The sequence below is a fragment of the Protopterus annectens genome, chromosome 13.part0 (genome assembly GCF_019279795.1).
Source record: "Protopterus annectens isolate FY-2018-M chromosome 13.part0, PAN1.0, whole genome shotgun sequence".
Lineage (NCBI taxonomy): Eukaryota > Metazoa > Chordata > Ceratodontiformes > Protopteridae > Protopterus > Protopterus annectens.
In genome coordinates, this window is record NC_056747.1 from 1,186,679,395 (window position 1) to 1,186,694,679 (window position 15,285).

General features: G+C 38.3%; 1 protein-coding gene across 9 annotated transcripts in view; it reads right to left on the reverse strand.

Annotated features, from left to right (window-relative positions):
• The window catches only part of MAPT (microtubule associated protein tau), a 1,213,302-nt gene that overhangs the window by 50,022 nt on the left and 1,147,995 nt on the right, over positions 1–15,285 (reverse strand). Inside the window, exon 13 of one of the 9 annotated variants that reach the window (XM_044055184.1) lies at positions 11,426–11,575. The exons of the other annotated variants lie outside the window; for them this stretch is intronic. Coding sequence (XP_043911119.1) covers positions 11,435–11,575 — 141 coding nt within the window. The 3' untranslated portion in view covers positions 11,426–11,434. The remainder of the gene's footprint in view (positions 1–11,425; positions 11,576–15,285) is intronic. 9 annotated transcript variants of the gene reach the window in all.

The following is a 15,285-nucleotide window of genomic DNA, read 5'->3' on the forward strand; positions in this document are numbered from 1 at the left end:
GTGGAAATGCTCTGGTAAGGTATGCAAGGTTTCACCAAAAGAAAAATCCTCATGGGACTCCTGGTCTGTAGAAGCTGAAGGGGACTGGACTCTTTGTCTCTTAGCAGGGGAAGGCTGACTTCCCCTAATCAGCGTAATAAGGTCTTCAACCATTCTAAGCATTTGTTTTTGTGGCATGGGAGCAGGTGCATGCACTTGCGTAGTGTGTACTCTGGGCCTAAGAAAATCGGTAGTTTTGATTAAAAAAGCCATCGGTTTGAGTCGAACATCAGTTGAGCGAATAACTGCCTCAGAAGCCGGTGCCTGTTCAGCGGCTCCGGACCCATCCAAGGTAGAGACATCCACAGGTTCCATAGTCGATGAAGAGTCTTGTGGAATACCAGACTCTGATTGGGTCTCAGTAGAGGCCTGCGAATCCAGTGAAGCGGGCATCAGGGGCTGCAAAAGCACCACACTGTGTACCGGCAGACTGACGATTAGCTTAACGGAAGCGTCGTTGGCAGTTTTGGACCTATGCGGTCTGTCTCTGTCTTTATCTTTACGTTTTTTCAGAATATTGGTAGTCGGATGGCTTACCGAAGCCATTTCAGAATACGGAGATTGAGAGCAAAAGACTTTAGAGACAAAGAGAGCCCGTCGACGAATGGTTCGGGCATTAAATAAGGCACAAAACCGATAGCGAGGGACGTCGTGGTCTGCGCCTAAACAGGTGACGCAGTAAGAATGAAAATCTCTGTGATGTATTTGCTTTCCACAGGCAAGACAATTGTTAACTTTTTCTGACATCAGTTAGAGCAAAATAAAAAAGGATCCCCAACAGGGTACTTAGCTTTAGAAGACTTCAAGATTATTAAATTCGTACACGAAAATTCAGGTAGCGGCAGACCGGCACTTGTGAACTGCTTCTGCTTCGGGCTCCTCGGCAAGAAAGACTGGGGTAATGGGACGGCTACCTGTTTTTATACCCCTGACGACCTGACGTCAGTCCTGGAGCAACAGTATCCGACGCAGAAATACTAAGTCTCTGGTATTCGGGATGACTGAAGGCTACCTGCAGGCAGATAACCCAAGTGTGATGACTGCAACAGTGAAACACGAAGAACATCTGGGAGCGGTCTTAGCATCTCCAAATGATGTCAACATCTTACAAGCGGGTTTTACACAAATGACTGGTGCCAAAGTCATGGCCTTAAACTCAATGCAAAAAATGTATTATCATCCCTTTCAGTAAGAGCAATGTTCCTGCTAACTACCACATCAATAGCAACACCCTAAGTACACACTCAGTGGTGACAGCCATGGGCACACAGGTTGACAGCAACCTTACGTTTGATCACCATGTCTGCATAGTGGTAAGAAGGGCATTCTATACTGCTCATATCATAAGTAAGGGGATTGCCTACATTAAAAAAGAAGTTATAACCTCCCTGTACTCTTCTGTCATCACACCAATAATTGAGTACAACGCCCCTTTTGGTATGTACCTTTCCAAGCACCTACAACAACTGTAAAGACCACAAAAGTTCCTCACAAGGAAAAATTCAAGGTCTTCAGCATCTGCCCTATGTGGATCGTCTGAAATCACTGTCACTTTATTCTGTTTCATATAGACTACTCAGAGGTGATCTCTGCCTTGCACATAAGGCAATCTCTGACCCTAGTTTATTGTAAATGCAGCGTATCCGTAAGCTAAATAACACATGGGTTACTCGCTCTAAACACCTTAGCCTGGTATGTGAAATTAATAGAACCTTTGGAACAGATTCCCATTTCATGTCAAACAGAGCACCTCATTGTCCTCTTCAAATGCAATCTGGACGACTGGATGGGTAACCGTAAATTCACCCTGGGGTTCCACCTGCGTAGCTCTTGGTCAAGGGCAATAGGTGCTGATCATGAAAATAAGGCTAAAACTTGGATAGGCTTGTAGGGCCCTTAGACTAGTAACTTCTTATGACCCTATGTAGGTAACACCTAATGGGAACACAAGGTGTCTATCCTATACAGCTGAAGCTTATCGAGCCAACACTGCTGTGTGCAAATCGCACTATTAGCTGAGGAAAACTCTCTGAGGATAGCTAAAGAGGGGTTGGAAGAGCTCCCACAGCTGGTAGTGGGGTGCTGCCATCAGGGGACCAGGTAGGGACCAAGTAGGCCATTCCACAGTACCAGAAAGGCTTTCACCCAACTCATTCTTTAACCACAGTAAATGCAGTGAACAGGGGAGACAACCATCCTCTTCAAGCACTGTAAAACCTCTCTCAGGGAATAGTTACTTGACGATCAGTAATTTACCCAGTCAAAGTTTACGTCATACCCATAAAGACTGCATTTTCACTGTTTTTTTTTTTTTTTGAGTATAATCACGAAATGTTCATGCTCTGTTTTTTTAATGTATGTTCAAAGTTTTCTAACTTCGACCATATGATGTCGATCATATGGTGTTCGAAGTTAGAAATCTTCGGACATATAACATAGACCCTTATAATGTACTATGTGAAACGTAGACAGCCTTTGACTGTGGGCTTTAATGTTTTACATGGAGTGAAAATCAAGTTCAACTAACTACATTACAAGGTTTCTTTTGTTACAGTATGACAGTGTTCACTGATTTTCATGCATTTAAAAAAAATGAAGGAAATAAATGGAGTGGCTTTCATGGGGACTGACCTATCTGTGGGTGTGGCTCAAATAGGGGGGTGTCATGAGTATTCCATGGGCAGGGCTTAAGGGGCACCAGAGCACTACTTTGCCTAGAGCGCCATTTCAGCTAAGGCCGGCCCTGGGGTAATATATAATTATTAACCATGAGATGGGTAAGCCCAATCTCTAACTGAAATGGATAGGTTAATTTGAGCACAAAAAGGGAAATGGCCAGCAAGAGCAGCTAGTCTAGTACTTACCTATGAACCTATGAAGTTTGAGTTGTTGCTTTAGATTTTATGACTATCATCAAGTGCTTTTGTTGTGTTCTTTTCTATGACACCAGTGATTCTTTACCTCTACCTTTATCAGCTTCAAATCTATCACTGTCACAGCCATTTCGAGGAAATCAGTCAACAAAATGAAAAACATGTTATTAGGATATGAATTCCCTTTAGACAGTCTCCATTCTTTCATATTTGACTTGATGGTGACCTCAGACTGACATCCATTACACTAATGTAGTTTCATACTTTTCTGCAAAAGAAAATTCCATAATGATTTTAATTTTTTGAATAGAGTAGTCATATTAAAGCTCACAGTAAATACAACTGTCAAGTCTGAGAAATGTTCCTAAAGATTTTCATAGACATTTTATTTAACTGCCTTCTGTCTATCACATAACCACTGAGATAACACTGTGGCTATCACAAATATCTTTAGTTGGACAGGCTGCTGGGTTTACCAACAGTAATTGAAGTACTCTCGGTTCACTCACTGGTTTCTGAAAGATGAATATTGAAAAAAAGTTAGTCAAAAAATCTTAAAATACTAAACAAATATTTTTTGTTTTTTTTTTGCAAGAGGGAAGCCCTCTGCACTTCCCATGTGGAGGGCTCAGCTTCCACTCCCTCCCCCAAAATATATATACCAACTCCATATTTGCATCGCAGTGCATCACATTGGAGAAAAAGGGTAAAAATCACCAAAAAGTTCTCCACTGGTTTGCACAATACAACAGACTATGGTGAAAAACAATTACATTTTCTAACTGAAGCAACCTGTCCACCAATGCTACAGTGACCTGTAAGGTAACTGACTGCACTGAAATAAGCAGGAATGTGGAATTGTGAGGGCCAAGATTTTCCTAACTTCACGGATATGAAATCTCTGAATTAGTATAATTAATTATACAAGTGAGTATGTGTGCGTGTGTGTAGGGGGGATGCAGTGCAGTCCTTTTAAAAACATTTAACTAGTTAACTTTGTGTGACATCAACTTAAAAGTGTTGTTATTCTGCAGTGCAATGAGTCCTAGTTCTGTAATGGTGCAGTGGTAGTGTTGTTGCCTCACGGCAAGAGGTTTTTCGGTTTGATTCTCGGCTGGGCTGCTTTCTGTGTGGAGTCTGCATGTCCTCCCTGAAATCGTGTGGTTTTCTCCCATGTTTGAAAGACATGCATCTGGAACATTTCTCCCCAGGGCTCCACTGAAAATTGGCTTTGTTCCAAGTCGGACTTTCCCAGTAAACAAATGTTAAGTAAATAAACTATAAATCTACAATACTTTTTTTAAGGAAATGATCACACGAAAGTAATGAATATACATTTTTAAAATATTAAACATCACTAAGCACAGAGAAAAATAAAACAATACCCAATCTGTGATAAAGGTAGCAAGTGACAAAAGATTTTTGTGGAAAACTGTACTGCTTGAGACTCACGCTATTGTATTCTAGTGCAAGGGAATAGAAGTGAATCAAGATGGGGAAGGAATACTACTACTGAAAAAATCTGGAATCCAATTTTTCTAATAACTGGATAGTCCATGTGCAATAAGTTACAGTAAAGACAATTCCCCCCCCCCCCCAACATTTACATTTCTAGATAGGCTAAAGTGATAGTTGTGAAATTCAGATTATAAGAAACACAAAATAAAATAATTTTGTGTTAGGAATTGCTGCAGGAAATGCATATTATGTGGAAAAAGTTCAAAACGATCAAATAAAAAGGATCTGGAGATTACTCCAAAGTTTTCTCAGGACTATCGATATATAAAGGCTGCAGCCAATATTAACATATCTGGATACACTACTGTAGGGTAGCAGTCCAGTCTAAAGATAGTGAAGAAATTTTTGAGCACAGCAATAGTTAAACAAACTGCTATAGCTGAGAAAACTCAGAAAAAGACAATTAAAATGAAAAACGCGTGACTTTTTGTACATACAAAGTTTAAATAAGTTAGATATGTTCTCACTGAAGGAAATAAAGAATAAGAGCTGATCCAATGTAGATATCTGGGACTGTTAGGGTTAAAATAGGAGATTAAAATTTACAAGGAGGGATATGGGAGGGTGAAGGACACACGAACCAAAGCCTGCAAAATGTTTAAGAGGAAAAGATAATGCCCTCAAGGAAAAAAGGATTTGAGTCCTTCAGATACACTAGACATTGATAATTTGACTATGGAAATGGAAGTGAGGCAAAGTTCAGTTGTCTAAGTAAACTTACCTTAACAGTAATGTTTGAATGATCACTGCTGCAGTAGCCTTAGCTATATGAGTTATATTCTACCAAGGATGTGACAGTTGGCCAGCTTCCAAAGTTTCAGAACACTCTCCATGAGCCCAAACCATTAGTCCACTCCAGCTGAGTGTCTAACTAAAGAGACAGGTTTGGGTGCGATTTCCTTAATAGCTTTCATACCAACAGTGACAGTGAGGCTGAACCCCGAAAGGGCAATACTAGGAACAAGAAAAAATGTAGTATCTACACCATGGCATAAACACAGCAAAAAACAAGGGGGACGGAAGGAGGAAATGGTTACTGCAGCAGTGATTGTTCGAACAGCTACTGTTATTTTATGCTTACTTACACAACAGTCCAATGTTCATCATACTGATCACTGCTGCAGTATTCTTAGCTATATGGATAGATCATCTTAGTTTACTACATTTGGGAGCTGGAAGGGGGGAAGGGTCCAGCATCCCCTGGAGAATAGTCCTAGCAAAGCCTGATCTACACCTAGAGAAGGAATCAAGCTTGTAATGCCTCATAAACATATGTATAAAGGATGAAGTTGCTGCTTCTAGACTCCAACACTTTCCAAAATGTGATATATGAAACCAAGGCTCTGGTAGAGTGGACCTTGACCCTGCCTGGAATAGTTTTGTTATGCTTAGTATGACAAAAGGTAATAGCCTTAAGCAACCATTTGGAAACAGTCCATTTTGACACAGGTTGTCTCTTTTTCTTACCTTCAAAAGAAATAAACAATTGATCCAAAGATCTGAAAAATGTAATTCTCTCAAAACAGTACTCCGGTGTTGTCTGTGGACATCAAAGGTATGGAGTATCCCTTCTTCCTCATTTTTAGGTTCAGAAAAGAAAATGGGGAGATGGAGTGTCTGGTTTAAAGTAAACTTGGATACCACTTTAAGCATAGAAGAATGATTATTTCTCAAAGAAACCTTGTTTCTGTTGAAAATGAGATATGGATGGCTCACCGTAAAAGCTTGCAACTCATCTTCTTGCAGAGGTCAGACCAAACAGTAAAACAGTTTTCCATATTAAGAACCTCAAGTCAGCCAGATTAGCTGGTTTAAAAAGAGTTAACTGTTAGCTTCTCTAACATAATATTAAGATCCCAAGGAGGGGCCACCAGTTTCCCTGGAAGTCTCTTATTCAAAACCCCTTTCAAAAGCATTTTAACATGAGAATGCATTGAAAGAGGAAAATCCATGGGTAGATATGCTGAAATGGTCAATAAATGAACCTTGATGAAGGAATAAGAAAGGCCATAGGATAGTAAATCACACAAATATTTAATACCAGAGAAACACTTTAGCTCTGAATGGGTGTTAGTTGTGTTGTTGGCACCAACTAAAAATCCTTTTCCATTTACTAATATTTGATTTTTTTTTAGTACAAGTCTTTCTTGCCTCCATTCTAACCTACTGCATGTCCTCAGTAAACAGATTTGATGTCATTCACATTTTACAGACACTGATAACACAGTGATGCTATGCACAACTCTGGTTAACATCTTTTCCAAACAGGCTTATGAAATATGATGCAGTGTCAATGGTATGACCTAAATGAGGAAATAAATAAACGTTAGATAAAGATAACATTTCCAGCTTAAACTCTTGACTAGCAGAATGGCTAAAGACAAACCTACCAAATTTGCAAGAACTAAAAACTATTTGCATTTTTGTAGTCACAATTTAGGTGGACATCTGTAATACAGTCTGTACCTTTCACCTCAAGCAGCAATATATCAATCTATTTCAAAAAAACATGTCCGCAGGTCCATTTTCTTTAACTGCTATATAAAACTAAAGTATTTATATATATATATATATATATATATATATATATATATATATATATATACACACACACACATATACATACATACATACGTATATATATATATATATATATATATATATATATATATATATATAAATACATATGGATCTATGTTGTAACATTGAAAGTACATTTCAGTGAAACGTACCTGAGCTTTCGCGAAAGTGTATTTTAGTGAAAATGCACTTTTGTGAAAAAAAAAAACAAGCCAAATAAACTACACAAATAAATCACTACGGACGTTTATGCAGGGGGCAAGCCCTGCTGCACCCTGCATGTAGGGGGCTGTGCCCCCCCCAAACCCCCCACTTTAATATTCTCACTCTGAGATCGCACTACAGTGGGGAAAAGGGAATATTCCCTTATCCCTGCTGTACCATGATATAAGCAACAGTTTGCTTAGTTGTACAATCAACACTACATGTTGATGTAGAACTTCATCTACATGCAAAGTGCATGTTGTTTTTTCTTCTTCTTTTTTTTAGCGAAAGTGTATTTTTGATAAAATGCAATTTCGCTAAAGTGAATTAGCTCAAGTTCGTTTTGATTAAACGTACTTTCGATATTCAGACTAGTACCCATATATGAGCACACACACACACACACACACACACACACACACACACACACACACACACACACACACACACACACACGTCTCTCTCTCTCTCTATATATATATATATATATATATATATATATATATATATATATACACACACACACACACACACATATATATATATATATATATATATATATATATATATATATATATATATACATATATACATATACACATCTCAAACTATGCAACAGGTCACAGTCAAAACAGTATTCAGGAAATCGTTATTTACTGGAAATGGAGGACTCAACTACAGCCAACTTTCAAAATAAAAATAATGCTAAATGAGTAGGAGTGAACATTAGTGCTGCTTTTGCTGACAAACAAATAGGAAGAAAGTCATGCTCACCTTAGATGCACAGACACTTTCCACATAACATTCACATAACAGTATATGCTGCTAAGCATTTGTGTATACATTGGAATACAACTGCTGTAACATAACATCAGCAATGTAATAATAATGTAATCTTATCACTGGTACAAAAACAAAATGAATTGTGCATTTTCTTCCAAGAATAAGGTGTTTCTATATGCAAAAATGGTTTTCTTTAGAGCTGTTATACAGCTACCAGTATGAGCTAAACCAAACATAAGCTACTTAGGTGACTGCCTTTTTCAGCTATTTGGTGTGTCAAGAAGTTTATCTACATCTTCATTACTGCCACTGAATTACCACCCACTGAAACTCCTTCCTAACCAAAGACCTTGAGAGAAGTATAGACAGCAGTCAACAGCTGGCACCAACTTACCTCGGGCACAAATGAAAAGCCAAGAAGACATGTCATGACATCAACCATCCATCATTCAATTTTCTAAATGGCTTGGGCTGGTTAAGAGTCATGGCATCAGTGAGCTGAGCAGGACAGACAGACTCACCTATCCCCAGTAACAGTTTTCCACTCATCCTAAGGGAACTTCAGGCATTTCCAAACAGAGAGCTACACTCCCCTGAGTATATCCTCAGTCTGTCCTAGGACTTCCTCCTAGTGGGCCATGTCTGATAAACTTTTCACTGGAGACAACCAGAGGGCATTTTCATGAAGCACCCAAACCAGCTCAAATAAGTGCTCTTAACCTTAAGGAGCAACTGCTCTACTCTGAGCTGTCAGTCAACCAATCAGAGTGCACCCTTTTTTTCTGCCAAGGAACCTCATTATTGTCACTTGTATCTATGGTTTCCTTCTCTGGATCATACCCAGTGTAGGTGACCACATTAAGGATGAGGACATGGACTGACTACTAAATTAAGAGACTCATCTTATAACTCAGTTTTTTCCACCCCTATCATCTGGTATAATTCCTGCAGTAATGTTAACATTGCTTGTATCTGCTGGTCAATCATATTGCCCCTTTACCTTTACTTGTAAATACTCAAAATAATACTCAGGATACTTAAACTCCACCTCATCTGTAGATGGCAGTCCACTTGTTTCTAGGGCAGAACACTGACCTTGCTCTCAGAGGTGCTGATTTTCACTATAACAGCTCCACAATCATCAGCAAACTGCAGTTATTTGAAGCTAAGCCAGCAACATTATCTGCAAACAGCAACAATGAGACCCTCAATTCCTCAGGCTAGATACTTTCCAAACCTTGGCTGCACCCTGATCTCTCCTCTATACAATTTATGAACATGAAAGGAAACAAGATAAGCCCTTAATGAAGTCCTAGGTCCACCAAAAACATATTCAACTTAAAGTGAAGAAAGCACACATAACTAACTTATGCTGGTCACAGGAACTCAACAGCACGTGTCAGCGACCACAGGATCCTCTGTACTGTTGTTGCACCGCCTTCCACAAGGCATTCTGAAAAGCGTAAGCATATGCCTTTCCTAGCTTTATCTACAAAACACATGCACTGGCAGACTCCCATGACCTCCCCAAAATATATGCAACGGTCAATACCTGACCCACTGTATCAAGGCAGCAGAATATGAATCAACATTGTTCCTCTACAATTAGTTGCTCAACTGTCGGTCAAAGCCTTCTTTCCAAAATCCTGGCATGGGCTTTCCCTGGAAGGCTGAAGAATGACATCCCTGTATAAGTAGTACACACCTTTCTGTCCACCTTTCTGAAAATGTGGAACACCACCCCAGTCTGCCCTTAAAGAGTAACACAGTTTTCCATGGTACATGAAAAAGGCACATTAACCATGACATCTCATCAATGTTCAGCAACTACAACATTTCTAGCAGGATCACTCCAGACGTCTGCCTCTAAGGAAGTACCGCAAGAAGCAAATACTGGGATATTCCATGTTATACTTGTCCATTCACTGCTTTGCCATAGGTGTCTGATAATACTAAGAAGTGACCTGTGCCATTTGCAGACTTCCAAATGCCTGTGACAAGTATTCCACACCAAATGCAAAACAGACACAGAAAGTGTGTACGCCAGAAGTTAACTGTTTCTTATCATTTCAAATACTGACAGACAAAATGTTGGTATGTTACATTTCAGTTAATATTTCTGATATAAAAATGACAACAACTGAAAACCAATAAATAAATAAATAAAATACGACCAAACCAGTGACCAAGAAAACTGAAAAAGAATTTATTAAAATCTCTAGCGCCTTGGCACAACAATGACTTCAATGGAGTAAATAAGAGATACCAGACTTCACCTTTTCTACAATATAATCAACCACTTAGTTACATCAATTATCTAATTAAACAATTTAAAACTAGATTAAAACTTTTCAAATACATCCCACGTTAATCCCTACTGGGGCTAAAGTGCCATATTTCAAAATAAAAACTGCTTCAACAAAAGCTGTTTCTTAATATTCATAAATACATTTTGTTTTTCCACTTTTTCTAAAATCGTACCCTGCAGGCCCTCTGGGCTACCATTATGATGCTGCAAAAAATGTTTTGCAAGAGGGCTTTCAAGTTTACCATTTTTTATTTCTCTGAACATGTTCCTGTAAACATAACTTGAAAACCCTCTTGCTTTCCACTATATAGAACATATCACATGGACATTTTAAAGCATATATTATGCATTCTGTATCACAACAAAATGTACCCATTGCTTTAAACCCATGCCCATTTATGTTCTCGAAAGTACAAACTACATACTTGCATACTACACATTTACCAGACGGGAATGTCCCCCTTTGTGCAGGAACCTTATATAGTTTATTACTTGGAGCCACAAATTTACTATGTACTAACCTATCCTTAATGCTCCTTCACCTTCGAAACGAGAACACTGGGGACCTGTATAACATCATATTTTCTTTAAATTTAAAAAGATAATTCTAGTGTTGTTTTATAACTCAACCATTTGTTCACTTAAAATGTCATACGTAGTAACGACATATATGTTACGTTGTTCACATTCATTCTTCATTTCTGATATGTCTACTCCATATACACTGATAAATAAGTCATTATACTTAACAGTACAAGACATAGGAGATAGGATTTTGTAAAATAATCTGCAATTCAACATAAGCTATATTTAGTTGGTTGGTAAATTTCTGTTTTGACTTGATTTGTTTTACCAAGGAAGCTGTGGGATGGCATGACAAACAAATGAAAATATGTTTTTGAAAGACTGTGAATTTGACATTTCAGGAATTCCAAGTCAGATTAACATATCAAGTTCACAATATTTTAAAATCATCCAGGCTAATGTTAAAATAGTTAATAGATGCATTGTTTATTTAAAAAAAAAGTGATGAACACACACGACTGCGGCTACTGCCAGGAACGAGCTTTTATCAAACATCTTGTATTACATAAAGCATTCAGTATAAAGAAATACTTACGGGCATGTCTCATGCATTTGTCTCTGTTTCTTCAGGTATTGAGGATTCAGAAATCAGTGGAGACCGGAACATGGCGTTACCTGGACTGTAAGAGCCACCATTTTGTGAGGACTCTTTTACACCCTTCCTATCTTCTTTCCCCTTCTCTCTCTACAGTTAAAAAAATCAATGTGGGGCAAAACGCATAAACAAAATGAATGAGATGATGGGGAGAAAATTAAGTTCCAAGTCAAAAAAAAAAAAGCAAAAGGTAAAGTGCAATAATGCCAAAGAGAAGAATTGGTTTTGTTTTTCCCACTCTCCCACCTAGTGTTGTTCCCTCCTGAGACTTCTGCTTTAGAGCACACAGGTGGCTGACAGTTCCAATAACACAGAACAGTACCCTGTGAACAGCCAATAAACATTGATCTTTACTTAACACAAGACACTGATAAATAATTGGCATGTCACTGTATATTAAGTGTACATAAAACTTTGCAATTGCTAATCATGAGTTGCAAACAATTGTTTTTTTGTAATTCTTTCATAAATTCTGCCATAAGTTAATGTAACATCTACTCTGACCCAGATGTGCAACTACATAAAAACTCAAACTCACAGAAAGTTTATACTGCACCAATATCGTCTGGGGTCTTAGCCTAATGTCTTCTCTAGATGCTGTTGTTTAAATGAAATTTATGGAAACAAAACTATGGTGTGTATGATCTAGTTCTGGTGGTATAGAGGAATAAAGCTCTGATTACAGCCCAGGCAACCTAAGTCTGATTACCAGCTTGGGTGCTTAAAACGGATGGCAGGCAGGATGGGCGCACCTCGACTGGAGAGGAAGGTGAGTGGATTAAGTCATGGTTAACTGCAGTCCTTCAGAGAAAGAAGGAGAGCACTTGACTCGGAGCGGGTGTGTAATGCACCAAGTCTCTAATGGGTGGTCGCCTTCATTAAACAGGTGAATGGGTGCTTGGACTGAGTACAAAAAAGCATCGAGGCCCAGTGGGGACATGGGACATACATCCCCCAGACCGAAGGAGAACGGGTTAAGCTAATAGCAAAAATGTGCCCATTATTAGGAAACCAGCAAGGACATGCAACACTAATGGCTACTTTAATGATGGTCCCTACCCCTGGACAGATCCCCAACACCAGCAAACAAATGGTCTGAAGTTCAACTGAAGGAGGCTTGATGGTGAGTGTGTGAGTGTGTGTGTGTGTGTGTGTGTGTGTGTGTGTGTGTGTGTGTGTGTGTGTGTGAGTACAGATGACGAATGACTGTGTGCGTGTTTGTACACACACCTTTATTTTAACATAATGCATATATGCACACGCACACACACACACATATACATATATATATATATATATATATATATATATATATATATATATATATATATATATATATATATATATATATATATATATATATACACACACACACACACACACACACACACACACACACATACATATTTCAGGTGTGAAAAAGGAAGACCCTTCTCAACAGTGTAATTATATACTTCAATTATTATCGGCTTTCATCTTTTTAATCAGATTTGTGCATCAAAAGTAAGCAAGATACCCATTACATGATGTATAGATGAACTCGAAAAATGAAAACAGAAAATACAGCAAAAAGAGGATACTGGAACAGGAAATATTCCAGCACCATCTACTAGCACTGGATATGGCATTCACACCCCAGAAGCAGAATATAAGATTGATATGCAACATTTACCAAACGCTATTTGTTAACTCTCTATATATATAACTGGGCAATGTATAATTGTACATAGTTTATAATGTATATGTCTGTTTTTTTTTTTTCATATTGTGTCATTTTGTTTATTTATGCTGTATGTTGTTAGTCCTGTTTTTATTATGAAATATAACAATAAAGAGGAATGTGAAAAAAAAAAAAAAAGATTGATATGCTACAGTCTGTTTGGCGAACAAAACAATGGATAGCTGGAAGGCTAAACTAAGGCATTTATTAACTATCTAACCACCACAGAAACATATCTCGATGCAGTTAACTTGTAGCACTCATTTATTAAAATACAAGTAGCTGCCAACTGTGTCACATTAAACAACAATCTAAGAACCAGGGCTCTGCATCTTGAAAATGGACAGAAACTAAAAAAAAGTAGACTTTATGCATGGAGGGACAAATGGCAGACCTGATATGTCCTGTACTAGATCAGCTAGCCATTCTTAGCAAGCTGTCCTGATGGTGAATAATTCTTAAAGTCAGACTTTAAACAATTAATTTAATATGTAGTGACATTTAATTTGGTACATGCCAGCAGCATACTTAGATTTCAATTTACAGTTCAATCTGACAAGCACAAATTATTTATGTAACTGATTGCTGCTAATGCCTAAACTTATTTTGGTCTCAGCTGGGAGCTGTGGCTCTGTGCTCTGACATGTTGCATCCAGCAACAAATGATCTTGATTAATCATTTGAGGAATAGGCAGATGGCACCTGCAATCCAAGTTTAAATGTGTTTCACAACAGACACTTCCTGCACTAAGCATCTGGAACTATTTATTTATTTTTACTTCATTTTTTTGCCTCTCACAACTGGCAATCAGTGGATCCACCAGAGCCTCTCTTTGATTGCCTTGTCTACCTAACCCTCCTAGCCTCACTTGGACTAAATCCAATTAGGACTGGGGCTGTCAAGGACATCAAGGCATCCCGAGGTACATCATACAGCTGCTGGAACTATTTTTCTAACTTCTGTCCCCACCCTGTGCATGCTCCAGTAACACCCTGTGGGTGTGCAATGGGCAGACAACATTTCACTTCTGCAATGAGCTGAAGCTGGCATGCTGCCCAACTCACACTCATTAAACACTCTGCAGTTGTTTTTCAGTCTCTGCCAGGGAAATCTAACCACCTTACATTCTCCATGCACTTACTTCTTCCTCCCCCCTTCCAGGATGGGCCCTCCTACGTCCCTGGCAGCACCTCAGCCACCAGAACTATTAACTGAATCCAGGTTGCCTGGGCTGTAGTCAGGGCTTTATCCCACTATTCCAATCTGCTGGTACACAAGTATTTATTTTCATAAGACCTAATTTAATTTAGTTATTTCTGACTTGTTTGTTTACTCCATAAGTGCTCTTCTATTAACAAAATGTCTACCACTTCAATGAATGCTGGATTTAAAAAGTAATCTCTAAATAAGAGAGGGCTGCACTGATATCACTGTTGCATTTAAAAAGTGAAAGGAGTTTTATTTCATACAGTATAGTGATGATGCAAACTGTAAAATCTGAAACAGGTTATATGTAATTTCATTGGTGCACAAGGCTCATTACAGAAATTCCACTGATACTGAAAGTAGAGCCACAGGAAGGGTGAGACTGAAAGGGTGTGTGCTCAAGGTGCCAGTATGGATATGCTACCTTAAAAAATAAAAAAAGTTGTCATACTGTTTTTCCACTCTAAGGCAGCAATGAGTTTCTAAGATGCTTCATAATATTTGCTTACATTTACTGTGCTGTCCTGCCTAATGTCACCACCAAAAGATTATAAAATTACATAAATTACAACATTTAGTGTTGTAACCTAAAAACTTGTGACCTTAAAAAAAGTGTGACAGTTTACTGGCAGGAAAGTGCAGTTCTGTGCATGTCCTTAAAATGTGCAAGGCTACCTAAATAAAGGTAACATGCTGCAATATTTATTTATATTAAATCTGTTTGACATTTGAACACTCTAGGCATAAGATGGAATTTTTCCAGGTTACATTATATCTATATCAAGGCTATGATACAATATTTGCTGAGGGATACTGTAAACTAACAAGAGCAGGTAGTATTTTAAAAATGTTGAACAAATATTCTGCGGACAG